The sequence below is a fragment of the Dermacentor variabilis genome, chromosome 4, assembly GCF_050947875.1.
Source record: "Dermacentor variabilis isolate Ectoservices chromosome 4, ASM5094787v1, whole genome shotgun sequence".
Taxonomy (NCBI): domain Eukaryota; kingdom Metazoa; phylum Arthropoda; class Arachnida; order Ixodida; family Ixodidae; genus Dermacentor; species Dermacentor variabilis.
In genome coordinates, this window is record NC_134571.1 from 128723738 (window position 1) to 128745668 (window position 21931).

At 50.1% G+C, this 21931-nt stretch overlaps 1 protein-coding gene across 1 annotated transcript in view; it reads left to right on the forward strand.

Annotated features, from left to right (window-relative positions):
* Nucleotides 1-21931, forward strand: part of LOC142578334 (ubiquitin-like modifier-activating enzyme 1) — a 111875-nt gene that overhangs the window by 52787 nt on the left and 37157 nt on the right. Inside the window, exons 7-10 of the mRNA XM_075687732.1 lie at nt 13083-13209; nt 14644-14741; nt 16858-17004; nt 21685-21855. Coding sequence (XP_075543847.1) covers nt 13083-13209; nt 14644-14741; nt 16858-17004; nt 21685-21855 — 543 coding nt within the window. The remainder of the gene's footprint in view (nt 1-13082; nt 13210-14643; nt 14742-16857; nt 17005-21684; nt 21856-21931) is intronic.

Below are 21931 nucleotides of genomic sequence, written 5' to 3' on the forward strand. Positions count from 1 at the left end.
TGGCAACGGTTGTTGTGGTCGCACCGATGGTACGACCTGTTGGGAACTCGGCGCTGACGCCCGTGGTTGTACCTGGGTCGCAAGCCCCAAGGGTAGCGTTGGCCTGGCGGCCTGGGGTACAACTGGAAGCATCCGAAGGTCCCGGCAAAGCATGAGTCGACTGGTAACAACAAAACAACTTGTTTATTTTAACATCGCAAAGAGTTGGCGGTCAGGTTGACCGAAGTAGAGAGACGGGAGTGCACTTTACTCAACAGAAGAAATCGGAGCCCTCTTTTTGGCGTCCGGGGCAGCTGTTTTTATACTCTCGCAGTTGAGGGCAAGAAGGAACCCCTCAATAGACGAGCACGTGATTGTACAATGGGATAAGGTGACGCATACTGTCGTAGCGCCGTTGGTCGGGCACAAAGACTGGGAGGAGAAGGTAACTTCTACTCTCGTAGCGCCTCTGGTCGGGCACAATGACTGGGAGGAGAAGGTAACTTCTACTCTCGTAGCGCCTCTGGTCGGGCACAATGACTGGGAGGAGAAGGTAACTTCTACTCTCGTAGCGCCTCTGGTCGGGCACAATGGCTGGGAGGAGAAGGTGACTTCTATTCTCGTAGCGCCTCCAGTCGGGCACAATGGCACATACACTCACACACGCACATGAAGACACGTGGCATCGGAACATGCCTGGACGCGCTTGGCGGGGAGCGTAGCGGCGACGCCGAACGGCCAAAATGTCTGCCGCTTTGTTGCAGTCGCGCCGGCTAAACCGCGCGTCGTAGGCGAAACGTAACACCGTCGGCTCGGTGGGTCAAATCTCGAGCCACGTGGTTGACGACCTCATTGCCAGGATTGCCGTGATGAGCTGGCGCCCAGGTGATCATGACTGATCTCGTTGTCGGCTTTTGATTGATGATCTGGAGCGTAGTGGTATGAATTCTGCCGCTAGCAAAGTTGCGGCACGCCTGTTGGGAGTTGGTCACTATGACTTCAACCTCTGTTTGGGAGAGCGCGAGGGCTATGGTCGCTTCTTCGACTTGGAGAGGATGGTCCCGTGTGAGCGAAATGCTGCTCCGATGTTCTTTGTTGACGGCTACGGTGGCTGTTGTCGCTGCGCGTCTGGGGCAAGAACCCGCGTCCGTGTATTCTGTAGACGGTAAAGTCCCGTATCACTTGTGTATGGCCATGGCCCGGGCCTGCCTTCACTCTGCGCGGTGCACTGGGTGCATGTTGCGAGGTAGAAAACGTACGGTGATGTTGCTCCGAATGGCATGGGGTAAGCTCACAGTCTGAGGCGGCGGATGACTGAGAGGGGCAGAGAGACCCAGGCGTAAGACGATGGACCTCTCCGCTTCTGTAACCGCCAGCCTTGTTCGCTGACTGGATAAATGTGCCTCGATCAGCTCCTCTGCCGTGTTGTGCACACCTAGTCGTAGTAGGCGTTCTGTGGACGTACTGATCGGCAGGCCCATCGCCTGCTTATATGCCTTTCTGATCATTGCGTTGATTTAGTTGAGTTCCGTTGCGTTGAGTAGTGCGTATGGAATAGCGTAAGTTATTCGAGACACGACGAATGCTTGGACAAGCCGAAGCGTGTCCGCCTCCCCCACGCCTCTTGTCTTGGTTGTTATTCGCCCAATCATGTGGGTAACTTGGGCTGTTGTATTCTTAAGCTTGTGAATGAATATTGTATTGGTGCGATCCACCCCCCCCCCCAACTGGAAAACCATTCCCAATATCTTTACGCTCTGAGACGGAACGATGGTGTGTCCATCCAGTGGTATGTTGATAGTGGGCGAGTCGGATGCGTGCTTCTTTCGCGGTGAGACCAGGAGTAGCTCCGACATTTGGGGAGCGCATCTGAGGCCACAGGACTTATAGCACAGTCGCTCACCACGTTTGCCATTTCCTGCAAGTGGCTCTCCATTTCCGCGATGGAACCTATGGATGATCAGATGGTAACGTCGTCGGCATATAGTCCATGCCGGAACCCCGGTTTGTTATCGAGGAGCGGCGGAAGGTCTATTAGGGCGATATTGAAAAGGAGAGGGGATAACACTGCGCCCTGTAGTGTGCCGCGCCCGCCCAGTAAGAAGGGGCTTGTGGCTTGGTTCCCGACCTTTAGGATGGCTTTTTTATCTGAGAGGAAATCTCTGAGATAGTAATACGTCCTGGCCCCACATCCCAGCGTGTTTAGCCTCTGTAAGATTGCTGTATGCTTGATGTTATCAAACGCCCATTTAAGATCTAAGGCGAGGATAGCCGTGGGGGAGTTGCGTGTCACTGGTACAATCCTCTTTCAGCTGAAGGGGGATGTCTTGAGTTGAGAGGTGCTGACGGAAACCTATCATCGTGGCTGGAAAGTTTCCCCGAGCCCTCCAGGAATGGTTGTAGCCGGTTGAGAACGATGTGCTGTAGGAGCTTTCCTACACACGAAGTGAGGGAGATCGGTCGTATACGTACTCAATGGCTGGCGGCTTGCCTGGCTTCGGTATCAGAGGAACCTCGGCCATTTTCCAGTCTTCGGGTAGGTTTCCTTCCCTCCATACTTCGTTAAGATGAGCGGTAAGCTATGGTAGCGAGGGGCTGCCAACATTTACAAGTGCCTTATTGGTAATTTGGTCCATTTCCGGGGCTGTGTGGCGTCTCAAGCCCATTATCGCCGCTGTTACTTCATGTAGATGAATGCCCTCATCTAGGAGCTCGTTAGGGGTGCCGGTGTAGGGTGGCAGAGGCCCCGATGGCTGTGTGGGGAAGTACTGGGCTTTGAGATTCAAAGGAGGTCCGCCTCGTTTCCTTGAAATTGGTGAATTACTCGGGCCATCTTGTGGTAGGATTCCGTTTTGCTGCTGGCCGGGTTGATTAAATACCTCAATAACTTCCACCTCTTGGAAGTACTCAGTCTTCCTCTCAAGCTGTCGCCGAGGGATAGCCAATTTTCTCGACATAGCGTGGTAGCGTAATCCGCAGCCTCTTGTGTGAGTAGTGCTATTCGCCTCTTGAGCTTGCGATTTAATCTTTGCCTTTCCCAATGCTTCAGCAGGCTCCGCCGGGCTTCCCACATGCGGAGCAAGCGAGCGTCGATGCTCGGAGCAGTGGTGTATGTTTTAAGCATTTTGGTGTGCGCCTTCACATCCTGGTGAAGCTGAGTTATCCAGTCCTTAATTAACTGAAGCTGTTGACTCTGTTCGTTCGTAGCTCTTTTCTCATCTCCCGCAGCTTGGTCCAATCAGTGAGGCGAGCAGTGCCTATGCTGGCTTTGTATTCCAGCCCATGGAGAGTGGTGGCTAGCAGCGCGTGGTCGTTGCCTAGGTACTCCCCCAGATTGGTCCAGCAAGCTTGGGGGATACTTCTGGTGAGGGTTAAGTCGGGGCTCGTGTCTCTTTGAACTTGTGCCGAGCCTCGTTCTATTCCTTGGATCGTTGACGAGTGTGAGATCCATGTCCTCAATAACTTTGTGAAGCAGGTTTCCCCTGGTGTTACATGGTGTACGTATAACCCCAGAGGGGGTGGGCTGCATTAAAGTCGCACACTATTGGAAGCGGATGGTTGCCTGCTGCGTGCGTGGCTTGCTCCAAAACCTGTTTGAGGACCGATGGCGCGCTTTTCGGCCGAGAGCAGACGTTTAGAACAAACATGGTACCCTTTGTTGCGTTTCGCCTGCGACACGTGGTTTTGCCGGCGCGACTGCGGCGGGGCGGCAGACATTTTGGCCCGATCGTCGTCGCCGCAACACTCATCGCCAGGTGTTTCCAGGCGCGTCTGCGGCGATGCGACCGCCTAGGGATCCTCCTCGCATTCCAGTCATTGTGCCCGAAACAGGCGATGCCAAAGCAGGGATCTCATTCCAGTTATTGGGCCCGAAACAGGCGATGCCAAAGCAGGGATCTCGTTCCAGTCATTGTGCCCGAAACAGGCGATGCCAAAGCAGGGATCTCATTCCAGTTATTGGGCCCGAAACAGGCGATGCCAAAGCAGGGATCTCGTTCCAGTCATTGTGCCCGAACGGCAGCGCCACGACAGGGTGCTACGAGATCGTGCGCAGCGCCACGACAGGATGCTACGAGATCGTGCGCAGCGCCACGACAGGGTGCTACGAGATCGTGCTCGACATGGCGCTACGGCATCGCTACGACAGTGTGCGTCACCATTAGCCCATTGTACATTCACGTGCTCGTCTTTTGAGGGGTTCCTTCTTGCCCTCAACTGCGAGAGTATAAAAACAGCTGCCCCCGGACGCCAAAAGGAGGGCTCCGATTTCTTCAGTTGAGTGAAGTGCTCTCCCGTCTCTCTACTTCGGTCAAACCTGACCGCCAACTCTTTGCGATGTTAAAATAAACAAGTTGTTTTGTTGTTACCAGTCGACTCATGCTTTGCCGGGACCTTCGGATGCTTCCAGTTGTACCCCAGGCCGCCAGGCCAACGCTACCCTTGGGGCTTGCGACCCAGGTACAACCACGGGCGTCAGCGCCGAGTTCCCAACAGATCGTACCAGCGGTCCGATTCAAACATCTGGTTGGCAGCGGTGAGATCGCCTACGACTTCAAACAACGGTCTGCCAGCGGCGAGATCGCGACAACGGAGGCCAGCAGCAAAGAGATGCAGTTGACAGTATGCTGAGCAGCTCAACGACGATCCGGGAGCAGTGCAACGAGCCCTGTGTGACGACTGGTTGCCTGCAGCGGAACGACTGCGCGGAATTCCTGCCTGCGAGGTTTGGTGAGTGCGGGACTTTCTTCTTCTGAGCTTTGCCAGGCTTTTGTTAGTGTCAGAAACAGAGCTGGTAATTGTGGTTGTCGTTGCTGCCGGGTTAGTTTGCGGCAAGACAATAGTAAGCAGTAGAGAAAGCAGCATTCAGAGCAGCCATGGATTTGAAGTCGTTGCGCAAACCGAAATTGTTGGAGCTTGCAAGAGAGTTGGGTCTGGATGTCTCGGACAAACTCAGAAAACCAGAACTGCTAAAGGCTATTCTTGAGTTAGAGGCTGAGGATGACGAGCTGTCGGAATGCCTTGAGACTATTGAAGAGAGGGAGACTGCAAAAGAAAAAGAAGAGCGTGAACGTAAAGAACAGAAAGAGCGAGAGCAACAAGAGCGTGACCATCAACACGCTTTGGAAATGAAGCGTCTTGAGGTAGAGATGGAACGCGCTCGTAATGGAAGTCAGGCACACGGTGCAGGAGAACGAGTATTGTTCAAAATGACTGACCTGATGCGGCCGTTTAAGCTTGGAGAGGACATTGGTTTGTTCCTGGTTAACTTTGAGCGAACGTGCGAGAAGCAGGGGTTCTCTCGGGAAACGTGGCCACAGCGCTTGCTCACTTTGTTACCCGGCGAGGCGGCCGACGTAGTCGCTCGCTTGGATAGAGAGGAAGCAGAGGATTTCGACACAGTGAAATCGAGTCTTCTAAAAAAGTACCGGCTGTCTGCGGAGGCGTTCCGTCGGAAGTTTCGGGAAAATGAGAAAGGCAGAAGTGAGTCATATACAGAGTTTGCGTATAGGCTTATGTCGAACATGCAGGAGTGGCTCAAAGAAGAGAAAGCGTTTGGTGACCACGATAAAGTTCTGCAGTGTTTCGGGCTAGAACAGTTTTATAGTCGGTTACCTGAGAACGTGCGATACTGGGTCTTGGATAGGCCAGACGTGAGTACGGTGGCTAGAGCCGCTGAGCTAGCCGAGGAGTTTGTGACGCGTCGGGCTCGCGGAGCTAAGGACGGTCAAAAGGGTGAATTTGGCTTGAAGTTTGAGAGGCCGAAGTTCACACCCATGAGAGTAAAGGGGGACACGCGTAGTGCGGATGCGAGTGAAAGCAGTCCGACCAGACGTAAAGAGACGGCGGCAGCCAAACGCAGAAAGCGGTTCGAGATGAGGCGAGCGCGCTTGTGTTATACGTGCCAGAAGCCGGGTCACTTTTCGGCGCAGTGTCCGGAAACAACACCAAAAGTTGTGTTTTTTTCAATAGGCAGCACTGACGAGAACATGAAGCTTCTCGAGCCTTACATGCGAGACCTCCTCGTGAACGGGAAAGAGTGCCGAGTGCTTCGCGATTCCGCAGCAACGATGGATGTAGTTCACCCGTCTTACGTAGAACCCCATATGTTCACGGGCGAGTGCGCATGGATCAAGCAAGCCGTGGAAGCTCATAGCGTGTGTCTGCCGGTAGCAAAAGTGCTTATTGAAGGACCTTTCGGAGCGCTTGAGACGGAGGCGGCAGTGTCATCTATGCTGCCACCCCAGTACCCGTACCTATTTTCAAACAGGTCCGATCACCTCCTGCGCGAGAAGGGGCTTTTGTTTGGTGAAGCTAGTGTTCAGGCCTTAACCAGATCGAAGGTTCGGGAGCTCGCTGCAAAGGCGGTAGTTGCGGGGCCGACGTTATCAAACAACGAAAAAGGGTCAGAGGCGCAGCAAGCTGATATTCAGAGCACGCCCGAACTGAATAAAATTGAGTCTGTAGCGTTGAAGGCGCCAGATACTGGAGAGGAACCGCCCGACACGGGAAAGTTAGAAGAGCTATCTACTGATTTGCTCATCGCGCCTACGTCAGACGGACTTGATAGGTTGCTAAAAGTCAGCCGGTCGGCTTTGATAGCCGAGCAAAAAAAAGATGGCAGCCTGGAAAACGTGCGCTGCAATGTCAAAGAAGGTATCGCCAGGAAAACTGCGCGGTTTGTGGAAAGAGGTGGAGTCCTGTACCGGAAGTATCTAGACCGAAGAGGAGTGGAGTTCGATCAGCTGGTCGTGCCTCAATGCTATCGTCAGGATCTGTTGCGCTTGTCACATGGGGGTTCGTGGTCCGGACACCTAGGAGTTAAGAAAACTAAGGACCGTCTCTTGCAAGAGTACTATTGGCCAGGGTGTTTTCGGGACGCAGACCATTTCGTGAGGACATGTGACACTTGTCAGCGGGTGGGCAAACCAGGGGACAAATCGAGGGCGCCGTTGAAATTGGTACCTATCATTACGGAGCCTTTTAGACGGCTCGTTATTGATACTGTGGGACCTCTGCCGGTAACAGCCACGGGGTACAGACACATTTTGACTGTGATCTGCCCAGCGACAAAGTTCCCTGAAGCAGTGCCGCTTAAAGAACTCAGCTCAGTTGAGATAGTCAATGCACTACTGTCCATATTTGCGCGAGTTGGTTTTCCTGCAGAAATTCAATCAGATCAGGGCACAGTGTTTACTAGCGCTTTGACGACAACTTTTCTCGAAAGGTGTGGGGTAAAGCTGTTACACAGCTCAGTGTGCCACCCACAGTCGAATTCCGTTGAGAAGCTCCACTCCGTCATGAAGCGCGTGTTGAGAGCGTTGTGTTTTGAACATCGAACTGACTGGGAGCTGTGTCTGCCTGGGGTGATGTTTGCTTTAAGGACCGCGCCGCATGCGGCTACGGGGTTTTCGCCAGCTGAACTGGTGTACGGTCGCTCGCTTCGATCTCCGCTTCGCATGCTTCGAGAATCATGGGAAGGTAGGGGCGACGACCCAGTCGTGGTGGAGTACGTGCTTAAGCTCCTCGAACGCTTAAGAAGGGCACAGGAGTTGTCAGGTGAAGCAATGACAAAGGCCCAGCAGAGGGCCAAGGTTTATTATGATCGGACAGCCAGGGCCCGTCGTTTTGAGGTTGGCGATGAGGTCATGATATTGCGCACATCGCTAAACAACAAACTAGACGTGCAGTGGGAGGGCCCAGCACGAATTGTTCAGAAACTGTCGGACGTTAACTACGTGGTAAGTCTGCCAGGAAAGCGGAAAGCACAGCAAGTTTACCACTGTAATCTGCTCAAACCTTATAGACAACGGGAAGCAGTGGTGTGCATGATGGTAAACGTTCCTGAAGAGCTTCCGGTCGAGCTTCCAGGACTAGGCTCAGTGACGAACAGGGAAGACACCGGTCAAGTCATTAGTGACCTTATCAGTAAAGCACCGCTGACGCCCGAGCAGAAAACCGAACTACACCAGCTATTACAAGAGTTTCAAGGTCTGTTCTCTGAGAGGCCTGGTAGGACTTCGGTACTTACTCATGATATAGAACTTACCTCCCCAGAGCCAGTACGATCCAAGGCGTATCGGGTGTCACCCCGCCAGAGCGATATTATGAAGGCTGAGGTAAAGAAAATGCTACAGCTCGGTGTTATTGAGGCAGGTGAGAGTGATTATACCTCCCCTTTGATTTTAGTTGAGGTACCGGGCAAGGAACCTCGTCCTTGCGTCGACTACCGCAGGCTTAATTCCATCACTAAGGATCAAATTTATCCGATCCCTAACATCGAGGAGCGCCTTGAGAAAGTTAGTAGCGCTCAGTTTATTTCCACCCTAGATCTTGTCAGGGGTTATTGGCAGGTTCCACTTACAGAAGAGGCTAGTAGGTATGCGGCGTTCATTTCACCAATGGGAACATTCCGTCCTAAAGTGTTGAGTTTTGGTTTGAAGAACGCGCCATACTGTTTTTCAAGTCTCATGGATAAAGTGTTGCGGGGACAGCAAGAATTCGCTTTACCGTATCTAGACGACGTAGCGATATTCTCCGCATCCTGGTCTGAGCATATGGCACACTTGCGGGCAGTGCTAACCCGCCTGCGCGAAGCGGGCTTGACAGTCAAGGCTCCTAAGTGCCAGTTAGCACAGGCCGAGGTTGTCTACCTCGGTCACGTGATTGGTCAGGGTCGTCGCCGCCCCTCTGAGATAAAAGTGGCCGCTGTGCGAGACTTTCCGCAACCGCGCACCAAGACCGATATTCGGTCGTTCTTGGGTGTCGCCGGCTACTATCAGAGGTACATCCCTAGGTACTCTGATATCGCGGCTCCCCTGACGGATGCTCTAAGAAAAACAGAGCCTCAAACAGTCGTCTGGGACGAGACCAAGGAAAGAGCTTTTAGCGCCCTAAAGAGTGCCCTAACAAGCCAGCCTGTGCTACGATCGCCAGACTATACAAAAGGGTTCATTGTTCAGTGCGATGCTAGTGAGCGAGGCATGGGCGTTGTACTGTGCCAACGGGAAAATGGAGAAGTAGAACACCCCGTCCTGTATGCTAGTCGTAAGCTGACCAGTCGTGAGCAGGCGTATAGCGCCACCGAGAAAGAGTGTGCGTGTCTCGTGTGGGCCGTTCAGAAATTGTCATGCTATCTAGCCGGCTCGAGGTTTATCATTGAGACGGATCACTGCCCTCTCCAATGGCTGCAGACCATCTCTCCCAAAAATGGCCGCCTCCTGCGCTGGAGCCTCGCTTTACAACAATATTCCTTTGAGGTGCGTTACAAAAAGGGGAGTCTCAACGGTAACGCCGATGGCTTAAGTCGAAGCCCCTAACGTAGGAATCAGCCTCAAAATTGTTTGTTACTGATGTTTTTCTTCCTGAGGCAGGATTTTTTTTAACATATTGCTTTTGTTTAGTGTTTCAAAGTGATGATATGCTTTCTAGTGCAATTTTTCAATTTGTGGACGCGTTCTGAGTGATGCTAGACTACTGTAAGGAACTAGGCAGTGGTATAAAAAGGGGAAAGAGCCTGGCAGGGCTTAGTGAGGGTTGTGCCGTGCTTGCTGACTGAGCGGTTGAGTTTTCAGCGTAGTTCTAACGCTTGCCGGGAACGAGAACAAAAATGTGAACTCTCCCGAAGTCACTTTGCAGTGTCCCGTGCGAACCTGAACGAGAGAACGAGGCCTTCTCTGTGCGCTGCGCTCAAGAAACGTCAAGGGACGCCCGACTTCGGTTATGAGCATCATCGAGCGACATCCCTCCGGACAGCGGATGCAGTCCCCTGTCCATCGGGATCTCCTTCCCCCGGCGGGGCGGTCTGTTGCGTTTCGCCTGCGACACGTGGTTTTGCCGGCGCGACTGCGGCGGGGCGGCAGACATTTTGGCCCGATCGTCGTCGCCGCAACACTCATCGCCAGGTGTTTCCAGGCGCGTCTGCGGCGATGCGACCGCCTAGGGATCCTCCTCGCATTCCAGTCATTGTGCCCGAAACAGGCGATGCCAAAGCAGGGATCTCATTCCAGTTATTGGGCCCGAAACAGGCGATGCCAAAGCAGGGATCTCGTTCCAGTCATTGTGCCCGAAACAGGCGATGCCAAAGCAGGGATCTCATTCCAGTTATTGGGCCCGAAACAGGCGATGCCAAAGCAGGGATCTCGTTCCAGTCATTGTGCCCGAACGGCAGCGCCACGACAGGGTGCTACGAGATCGTGCGCAGCGCCACGACAGGATGCTACGAGATCGTGCGCAGCGCCACGACAGGGTGCTACGAGATCGTGCTCGACATGGTGCTACGGCATCGCTACGACAGTGTGCGTCACCATTAGCCCATTGTACATTCACGTGCTCGTCTTTTGAGGGGTTCCTTCTTGCCCTCAACTGCGAGAGTATAAAAACAGCTGCCCCCGGACGCCAAAAGGAGGGCTCCGATTTCTTCAGTTGAGTGAAGTGCTCTCCCGTCTCTCTACTTCGGTCAAACCTGACCGCCAACTCTTTGCGATGTTAAAATAAACAAGTTGTTTTGTTGTTACCAGTCGACTCATGCTTTGCCGGGACCTTCGGATGCTTCCAGTTGTACCCCAGGCCGCCAGGCCAACGCTACCCTTGGGGCTTGCGACCCAGGTACAACCACGGGCGTCAGCGCCGAGTTCCCAACAGATCGTACCAGCGGTCCGATTCAAACACCTTCTTTGTTGCTCGTGGGATAATTTCGAGCAGAATGTCAAGCGGTTCGGATTGTTGGAGTTGGTGTTGAACGGCAACTAGCTTCTTACTAACCAGGGTGGGAATGCTGTCACTTGTATCGTTGGCATACGTGACGTATCCGGGTAGGCGGACGTGTGTGTTCGTTTCTTACAGTGCGATGATTTCAGGGGGTCTTGTTGATGTAGCCATGTATTGTATCAGTGATCCATACTTGTTCTTGTAGCCCCGGCAATTCCACTGTCACACCGTGGTTTCACCTGGGGAGCCCCCGCGCTTACTGCATATATGTTGAGGAGGAGCCTTCTTGGTTATTAAGGGGTGGTGATGCCTGCACAAGATGGGGTTCTGGGGAGCCCAGAGAATCTGGCAAATCTGGTAGGGTCTGATGAGCTGTTTTCTTGGAGCGCCGGCTTTGACGAGCTTCCAGTGCGCTCCTCTAGTCTCATGATGCGTTCTGCCAACTGAGTGTTAGAGTGTTGTTGTATTGCTGCAAATTGTTGTCGTGCCGCTGTCTGTTGTATAGCTGTGAGTTGTTGCTGCATGGTAGCCCAATCAAACGCGCTTCTCGTTTGTAGGTTGTCACTCTTTTTTGCTTTCAAAGCGAATAGCATTGCCTACGTTGAGCAGTCTTTTCTTATCTAATTTGCTGAGAAGAGGCGGGGAGCACACTCAAGTGGAGAGAATTTCAATGGGGCCGAATCAGCGCAGTGAAAGTAGATAACCAGATGATGAGGGTGGTGCCGACGTCTGCAATTGGTCCGCTTCCCTTACTTAGCTTGCGGTGGCTGGTCGAAAATCGCGGCGGCGTGCAACGGAAGTTCAAGAAATACCGCTAGAACGGATGCTCAGCAAAAAAAAAAAAAAAAGAGTTGGCAGCGCGATGTCGTACACGTGCCGAAAGGTCTCGATAACGTTATAGTGCCACGCAATTTTTTTCATTAGACTCAAATAAATCCATGATCCCCTGCAGCTCCGAGTAGAGAGTGCCACAGCGATCGGCGGACAGCCGTCTTCTATTCCTTTCGGAACGGGGCGGTCCGAAAATTCAGTTTTGTTCGGCATATTAATGCGCCTTTAACGCGTAACTTCACCTTGACTCTGTGAGCCCTCGTGCTTTTGTGACGTCGCGCGTCAGACAGGCGAAGGGGTGCAGCCCGAAAACGTTTGTCCAGTAGCAATTGGACAAACGACGTCTTTTAGCTAATGGCAAAAAAAAAGGCACCGAATCAGTTATTGTTTTTCTTTAGTTCGGTCTAATCATGCATAATCAGTATTCACATATCTTATCAGATGAGGCACTTTCGCGGTTTTCGTGACGTCGCATGACAGACAGGCTCAGGGGAGGTGAGTGAGTGAGTGAGTGAGTGAGTGAGTGAGTGAGTGAGTGAGCGAGTGAGTGAGTGAGAAAACTTTATTTTGAATCAGAACGATTGCAGTCCGGCGAGTTAGTGGGCTGGGACCTCCGCCGAGGTTTCGGCCAAGAGTTCTTGCCTCTCGGCGGCTTCCTTGGCCCGCTGGGCTGCCAAGAGTTGGTCTTGCAGGTTCGAGCTGTGCAGCGCGGCCTGCCATCGCGCGCGGAGGCTGTCGATGGAGGCTTCGCTCGCATCGTACTGTATTAGTCTCTAGCATTCCCGTAGCATGTGTTCTATAGCGGGGCTCTTGCTCGAAAATTTTTTTACCAATCGCGGAGGGCTGACTGCAGAATTCGAAGAGAAAAGTTTGGAATAGTTTTACGTTACGGCGCCCCTGTATCGGTAAACTGAGCTTACGAAGTGCAAAAACAAAGTTTCACTGTTAAGCCGTCAGTAAGCCATTTAAAAGACGAGAAAACGATAGACGGGCTTGAAGATACCGCGCTAGCGTGCCGTGATGCCATCAGGAGTCGACAAAATCGGCTGGAACTAGTTAATAGTGTCGAAAAAACAATGACCTCATTGCACTCTGAAGAAACAAACGACTCTGCCTGTCGAGCTCTGATAACGTTTTTGTAGAAAAATGTCTCAAGCACGCGAGCAACTTTGAAATCCGTGACGTCAAACTGAAGTACAAGGGCTGCGTTTTATGAGCGGAATTCGAAGAGGCAAATGCCGCTCTTAATTTTGTCCGATAGTAACAAACATTCTCTTGCCAAATACACCAAATATAGTCTTCGAAAAAAAAAAACACTTCACAAGACTGAACTAACCTTGTTTTACTCTTTGGCGACCCTCTGACGTCGCGTCGTCGTAACGGTTACCTGAGTTCTTACACTGCCAGTAACTGTCACACCCGTGTATTCCACAGATATTAATTGCTATCACTAGAACAACGGGGCTAAATGCTGTCATAGAAAGCCTTGAACTTAAGCCTTTGTATGCTTCCCATGCGCTCATCGTAACGCCTTCTTTTTGATTCACCTGTCTACGTACGACAAGAAAGGAGAGGTCAAAACCTTGGACAAAGTGCGGCATGGTTTCGAAGACGGCGACTACGTCAAGTTTTCAGAGGTCAGGGGCACGCCCGAGATTAATAACTGTCCGCCCACGGAGGTAAAAGTTTTATGTGAGTGAAGCTACCTTTTCTCTAGAATGCTGTGCCATTTTTTTTTACTTTTAGGATATCACCGTTATGGTTTTTAAAAATATTGGTGAATGATTGTTACATGAGTTGCCATATTTCTGTAAGGCTCAGACACACTTTCATTTTAAGAAATATTGAAGCTACCGGTTAGCTGTTATTTCTGCCTATGGAGAGTACACTTGTACAAAAACAATGACATATCATTTCAGTAAGAACCGAATTAGTAAACTAATTAATTAGCCCTTCGTTCCCTAAACTACCCACAATTCAATCTTCGCGACAGCTTATCAAAACACCACTACAGGCCTAAATATGAAGTTACGTTTTCTGTGCTTAAATCAGAATTTTTAGGCATCAAACTCAGCGTAGCGTTAGAGATACGTTGATCATTACAGAGACCTGCATTCTTGTTGCCTTTAGTTAGTAATACAACAGAAAAAAGGGTCACAACGCTATGTAAAAAAGGGCAATAGGGAGAGTATATGCAAGCTTTTCGTGTTATTAAATACCAACTTCTCCTTCTCCTGAATAATAATAATAATAATAATAATAATAATAATAATAATAATAATAATAATAATAATAATAATAATAATAATAATAATAATAATAATAATAATAATAATAATAATAATAATAATAATAATAATAATAATAACAATAATAATAATAATAAAACGGGTCTTTTGTGACTACTTGGCCTAGATGAACTATACCATTCACAAACTTTTGGATAGCTATAGGTTATTGAACTAGTAACCAGTTTACCATCGCAGGTAAACCGAATATCGGAAATGGTGTCATTTAATAACCATAGTATGTGCGTCAGGAAGTGCTACGATACGGAAGTTTTCAAAGTTCAGCAAGTGTCTCAAATTTGCGATAAAATTGCCGCGTTTGCATAGTGCGGATAACGGTGTTGTACGGACACAAGTATACGAGGTCACTGGGTGTCGTTGTGAACGCACTCTAAGAGGGATCTGCACCTCCTGAGCCTTTTGTCCCCAGATAATAATAATCGCCATCTATCTTGCGTTGTTTCCCTTTCTTGAACTCTCTGTGAGCTCTCTACCTTCCTGTACAGGAAAGCTGTATACGTCTTGCTCGTATACGTGCACGCTGTTCGTGGCGTGAAAATACCATGCGCTCAGCGTTAAACAAATAAAAGGCACGCGAGACAGATTACATTTATCGTTCCGGTAGAAGAGATATGCTCCAGAGCGTTGCAGACATTTCCGAAAAAGCGAAGCGGCCTTGGTACCTGCAGTGGGTATAAAATATTGTAATGATGATTAAATCGGGGGTAGCTTCGTATGGCTCACGCGTTATCGCCTATACTGTAGCGGTTATTGTGCAACAGAGACCGCTTGTTGCTGTCTCGTTTACCTTTCCTGCTTTTGTCCTTCTTTCCTTTAGGTCCACACACATTCTCCGTGAAGCTTGCGACGAAGATCGGAGAATACGCCATCGGAGGCGTTGCAACCGAGGTTAAGATGCCGAAGGATATCAAGTTTGTAAGCGGCTATTTCTATCGACATGCCGTGTAGCCACTGGAGCGTGACGCTGCGTGTATCGCGGCATGCCTCACGTGGCTAGAAGCAAGCCTCAAACAAAAAATGAAGTGGTGAATTTTAGAAAAAACGAGACCAGCGGCATATATTGTTCTTATTCGTCTTAATTATGTTACTCAGACTATTCGTCGAAGTGTGATTAGTTAAGTAGTTGCGCTTCATTTGAGAAAAATAAATGTGTGTCTTAAAGCATAACTGATTTCTGAAAAGTTGTACAGCGCGCTGAAACTTTCATCTAGTAAAGTTGTCTCTATGACGTCGTATATCTTTTACGGCGCTCTCCATCCTTTTCAGGGCACTGCAGCCTGTGTTATCTATTTCGCTCCAATCTTTTCGCTCTGTTTTCCAAGTAATATCCCAAGAAAACCTGCCAAATATGAAAAAGAAGGAATAGAAAATGGGTAGGCTGTAACAGGGACGCTGCCTCTGTGGGTCGCGTGAAGTATCATGCCCGTACTGAAGACGGTGTATGGGCACTACGATACAGAAATGACGTAATGAAATACACAAGTGACATTTGTTCACGCATTAGAAAGGTTACTTGCCTAACTTATGCTAGAGGTAGTGGGCGTCTTCGTAATGGGTCCGTTTCTTTCGCAGAGGCTGTTTGGACACTAGGGTAAATAAATTGAAAAATAACGAAGCCCGGATGCAGGCATAATCGTTTGCTCACGACTGGCATGCGGGCTTCGTTCTGTTGAAACATGATTGAGAGCACTGCATATCCAGATTGCGCCAGCACGCAGTGACGTCATTTTGAAACCATTTTTGATGCGTTAGCATTAAAGAGGAGAAAAGAGCACGTGTGGGAAGTGTGGGAAGCCAGTCACGTGGTCTGACGGTGGTCTACTCCGGACCCCCGTCAGTTCCTCGAAGGGGCAGGACGTGCATAGATGAGTGCCTGAAAAACACTTTGCAATGTGGAGAACGCGGTTTAAATCGTTGATCCGGGAGCTCAAAGAACTGCGGTGTAACGATAACGCATTCCTCTTGCATTTACTGCTAAATCGCCATTGAATCGTTCTCATACTTCCTGGGTTCCTACAGAGCCTGGTAAAGAAGAACCACGTAAAAGATATAAGGTGATGCAAACAACATTATCGTTTCTTGTTCTTTTGTATTCGCCGTAAAGCTTGTGAAATGCGACTTACGCCCTTAACAAACATTTATAATTTTCCATAATTACACGCAAGTAATTAACTATAACTAATCGCACTTCGATATTATAGCGTGGGTAAGTCGAGACGACCATACGAATAACACACGGCTGGTCTCATTTGTCTAAAATGCATCACTGAAATTTTGAAGTTTAATTCTTGTTACGTGAAACACAGTTTAGTCGGCGCGGATACACATCAATTGTGGAAATCGGGTTCTTAACGTGTGTCTTTACTAAATTAACTGCGGTTGTGCGGAAATACACGTGGTGGAGGAAGTTCCCCTTTCACGTAAACTTCCTTCACCTGCCAGTTTCAGCGGCACCCATTTGATTATTCAGTGTTCCACGGTGAAGAAGAATTAATCAGTTCTACCTCACCCTGCCATCCATTGGCCTACCGACAAGCTCATTGGTAGGGCGACTGCCCCATGGTGCCGCGTTCTACAACTGCGACGTGAACAGCCGAGAAACGCTAAGCGCCGAAAATGTCAATGCCGAAAGAGAAACGCCTGAGGATGTAAGCATCTTTACAAATAATCAAAAGTCATATATCACGCTGAAAAATGGATGGGATGTGAGAAATGGTGATAGCGATGTGCGGGCATTGTTACAATTAGGTGCGGGGGTTAATTAGTGTGAGTTGTTTCGTTAATAGCTTGACCAAGTCATTGCCAGGTATTCAAGGGCGTTAGTGCATTAGTCTCGTTAGTCTAGTTGGGGCATTGTTCTCGCCATCAGCTTTCCTGAAAATGAGTTGCCAAACTGCCCGCTTTTGTTGTTGTTTCTTCTTTGTTCAACTGAAAAGCTCTCTTGCTAAGGAGTGCGTATCGATTTCCTATTGAGCGTCGAGGTGCTTTCTTGTGGATGCCAGTGTTTCCATTCATGCCTTTTTTTTTTCAGAAACCCTTGAAGGAATCTATGGTGAACCCAGAGTTTGTTGCTCCTAACTCGGCAAACGCACATCATCCGGCACAGCTGCATTTGGGGTTCCAGGCTCTACACGCCTTTCACAAGCTGCACTCGCGGCTCCCGCGTCCTTGGAACATGGTACGGAAGCATTGAATGCCGGTGAGGCTAGCGTAGAGTGAAGTACAGAGCTCTATACGATCACAGCAGATGTGGACCGTACGAGGGAAATTACTTGTTGAATGGTAGAGAGTGCATACAGGGCTCCCTCTTGAAGGAACACTAAAGGAAAATATCAACTTGAGGTGGATTGACAGATCGCGCTCCTGTAATAACGAATTTGTCAGTGTAGCGAGAACAGAGCTTCTATAAGCGAAAAAATAACGAAATTGGGAAATCGGAGTGGCGCCACCTGTTTTGGACTATGGTACCTCTCATGCGGCATCAGCACAGGCTGATTTCACAGAGCGGCATAGGTCACGTGGAGACTACGTCAGCTCATGCGTATGCGTGAGTGGTTCAAATCAAAGAACAGCGGGACCTTCAGCGGGAACTTTCTATGCAACAAAGTGATACACGTGTTGGGACACAGAAAACGATTATATATTTCTAGATGAATAACTTATCGATCTAGCTCGACATAATATTTTCCTTTCGTGTCCCTTTAGGTGACTGACAGTTTAGCGACATGCTTGAGGATAAAGTAAAATCTAAAGGCTATTTGAATAAAACTGCGACTGTGGCGTATTGGTATTGCAGTTTCACGGCTCATAAAGTGGCGATGCCGTAGGGGTTCTTCCTCATCAATCACCACTTCAAATGTATGACGAACTTGAGCTGCAACGCGCAAATACCAGACGCCTTAGCAAAGCGGCTGCGCTTGTTGCGGCGCTAATGCGGCGCGGTATTGTGGCGCCACCTGGCAGGTACTCTGCAAATGACGGCTTTGCCTTCAATATTTTGCTGTGCACCTCTTTGTTTTTCTTCCACTTTTTACAGCGAAGCAGTTTATCTCTAGCCCCCGTATGCCGTCCTCTGCATGCATTCTCAGAGGGGGTACCCTAAGCGGCTTGCGTCTGTATCGTGGACAGGAACACGCGCAGCCTACCATTTAAGGGAGAGGGGGAATAGTGTGGCGACAGCGCCTGTACACGTGGCCGGCGCTTCTGCAGTTATAACGTCACGCGCGTCGGAGGTGCCGTAGCTGCTGGAAGGGAGACGGGTAGGGGAGAGGGGAAAAGTGAGTCGACGGCGCTGCAGCTGTAGAGACGGGCTGGAGCGAGGGAGAAATAGTGTGGCGACGGCGCTGCAGCAATGGAGACGGGTAGGGGAGAGGGAGAAAGATTGTGGGCACATCACTACAACAATGGAGCCGGGTAGTGGAGAGGGGAAAGTGTGGTGACGGTGCTACAGCGACTAGTGCTCCTGTATATGCTCCCGCAGGGAGCAGAGTTGCGCATAGGTCCGGCTTATGATCCAGCTCTGCAGTGGAGCCACTCCTCGCGCGCGCAGGAGGCAAATGCCGCGTGGTGTTCCATTTGCTTTTGTCTGCTGGTCGCGAGCTACATGCGGCAACTGTACGCAAGCGCTGAGCAAGATGACACTTTTTAATGCAGGCCAAGCTCCAACGATTGACGTAGGCGTAGAGGTACCAACGCCCCCGAAATGTTTAGTTTGTGTGTACATATATACACGCACATATACGAACGCACGCACGAATGCACATATAAAGTATAGGACCCCCTCGATCTCTCGAAATGAAATCCTCACTACGCCCGTGGCTCAGACAGCTCAAAAGTTCCCGTGCAAAAGCGCATTACCTTGCAACAAAAAGCGGTGCGACGTTTTTGAGCACGCATGTGAAGTTTCCTCGCGGAGGCCGAAGGCAAGAAATGTTTTAAAGGGTGTTTAAAGAAAACGTCACGCACGTGTGTTAGACAATTCTGTGAGCACATTTTGGCTGCCAAAACGAGACGAATAATGGATGTTGCGAACAGAATTATCGCGCCTGCAATTATGTCAGTGACCGTTGACCATCATTCATCACAAAACGTCGTTCACAGCAGCTGCACGTTCTCGATATATGCGGTTCAGACACGTAAATTTAAACGCATTTGAAATGTTCACATGCGCACATCTTCTGCAAAGCTTATTTTTATGCTTCATATCGCAAACTTAAGAGCTGCTTCGTAGCAGCAAGTCTGCAAGTGGAAAAAGATGCAAGATGCACGAGCTTCTAGATGAAATTTATTTCGTACAAGGGAATGGATGAGCAATGGCTGGTGGCAGCAGGAGATGAGTGCTGGTTATTGGAGCCTTGGGGGGGCTGAATTCAAAGCCACTGGAAAGGCAACAAGTTATTAAGAGTAACAACTGGTTATTTTTATTGGACTAGCTAATCACAAAAGATGACAAACTGGTAAAGTAATTATTCACACATTGCAGACTGTAATATGACAGCACATTTTTTCTTTATCTCTTCATACTACTCAGGTTAATTTTCTATAGAACAGAGCTTATTACATGTACAAAAATAATTTCACATTCCTCACGCGTCGACTAAGGATGATCGAACAAGCAACATATATATGCAGGCGCTAAATGCTGTAGCTATCCCAGTTGTCTTATAAGCGGGAGCGCACGGTGTTTTCGCTTACTACAAAACAATGAACACCAGGACATCAATCGACTTTACATGGAAAATCAGAACGCCGACAAAAACAATAATAAAACGGAGCAGAGAAAAGCCATGGTGCAGCGGGCCCAATTTCACCGGCTAGTATTCACTCTGTTCTGAACACACTTTTCTGGAGCCGCATAATCAGAACAATCGTATAAGCAACAAAGAGAATTGAGCGAGTTGGTAAGTTAACATTATAGGGGTATATGTGCAGCGCGACGCAGACGTGTCATCCTTTCTTTGTTTCGCGTCTGTGTCGCGCTGCACATATACACCAAAAATTGTACAACTGAACAATCTCTCATGCCAGGCGTACGCATTTCAGCGTCTACAGGAGTGTTAATCGAGATGAATGTCGCTTTAGTTTAAACAAGTCGAACTCACCTCTGTAAAAAAGGCGAACGGACCTCGCATATCCTGGCCCCTTTCGGAGCCGGCCGGTGTCGTCCGTCCGCACGGCACCGCGTGAAAAGCTTTGCCACCTTCCATGCGATTTGCGCAGTTTGGTGCGCTGCAACCCGTCATACTGCAATACAAGTGTCAAAATGATCTGCTTCGTAGCACTTCACCGAATTCATTAACTTATTGTCCTCGAATACCGTACCTGCAACCAGGAGCCGATCGTTGCTACGCGCGCTCGATGGTCCGCTGATTACAATTTCGATGGCACCGACAGAAACGAGTCGGCGCCGTGTCCGTAAAGTTGGCTTCGGAGCGCGCGGTTGATTATTTGACGTCATTTTGCACCACGTGATCGCGCTCGGCGAATAGCAGTGCGAGCGGTGCCGGAAAAGGTATGCGCAACTCTGCTCCCTGCGGGAGCATATACAGGAACACTAACAGCGACGGAGACGGGTAGGGGACAGGGAGAAAGATTGTGGGCACAGTGCTCCAGCAATGAAGACGTGTAGGGGTAGAGGGGGAAAGAGTGTGGAGATGGCGCTGCAGAAATGCGGACGTTAAAGCCCCTTAAACTACCTAAAGTAACGGCATTCTCCTTCTCCGCCCTCCTTCCTCCTCGTTTCTCTTCTTTTTCACGCACCCTCCTCGACCGTGACGCTGCCTACACCGCTCGAGCGTAGCAACGGCGTCAACATGCGCTCCTCGCCGCTCCGTAGAAGCTTCTCGAGCGAAAATGGCGCTAAGCATGGCGCGAGGGCCCACGTGATGCTATTAGGCCAATAGCGACGCGTCCTCGGCCTCAGCCAGAGCGCGCGAGGAGGAGGCGGCATCCTTCAAAGCTAACCGCTACTTTACGATGTTTGAGGGGCTTTAGTTGACGGGTGTGAGAGAGGGGGAAAGAGTGTGGTAATGGTGCTGCAGCAATGGGCCGCTATCTTGTACACGGTCGAAAAGCCGACGTTCGATTTCGCCTCGCGCGATTGGACTAGATTGGCCTAGGCCGCGATATCGGCGCAGCCTGGACAATCGCGCGAGGCGAAATCGAACGTCGGCTTTTCAACGTGTACAAGATAGCGGCCATGGAGACTGGTAGGGGGAGAGGGCGAAATAGTGTGCCGACAGTGCTGCAGCAACGGAGACGGGTAGGGGAGAAGGGGAAAGTGTGGCGACGGCGCTGCAGCAATGCGGACGAGTGGGGGAGAGGAGGAAATAGTCTGGCGACGCGCTGCAGCAATGGAGATGGGTAGGGGGAGAGGGGGAAATAGTGTGCTGACCGCGCCTGTGCACATGGCCTGAACTTTTGTGGTTATAACGTCACGCGCGTCGGAGGTGCCGGCGCGGCTGCAGCAGCGGTTACGGCAGATGGGTATGATTTCATAATGTGTGCAGCCCATCTATGCAGCCTAAACAGCTTCACTGGTGATCAGTCCCCTTATGAATGTTGCGGCCCCACGCATTCTTTCCCTTTGTCGTTCTTGAGTTTTTTGCATGATTAGATGTATGACACATTAGAAGCCTCAGGCAAGCTGACACGAATGAGAACCACTGCACGGAAACACTGAGAATAATGTGCCATTGAAACTAAAGTGTTGGATAAGGCGAAACACGTCCGGCGCGAATTGCTTCAGACAACAGACTTCACGAAGTATAGCAAAACTATTACGTATATCGCGAGTAATAAGACCATCAGCCGATGCGCAGAGCCTGGTTTACGAAGGCCGCTGATTGCCATGGTGCAGGACGACGCAGCGGCGGTAGTCCAGCTTGCGAAGGAGAAGAATGCCTTGCAGGCCGACCCATTGGACAAGGTGGACGAGAAGCTTCTCACTACGCTCTCTTGCGTGTCAGCAGGTTCCCTGTGTCCCATGCAAGCCGTCATCGGCAGCATTGCCGCACAGGAAGTCATTAAGGTGAGCTCTCAACGCGTGTTGCTCCACGGATTGTAAACGCACTCGCCACGCATACTGCGGCCACTTTAATAGTCGG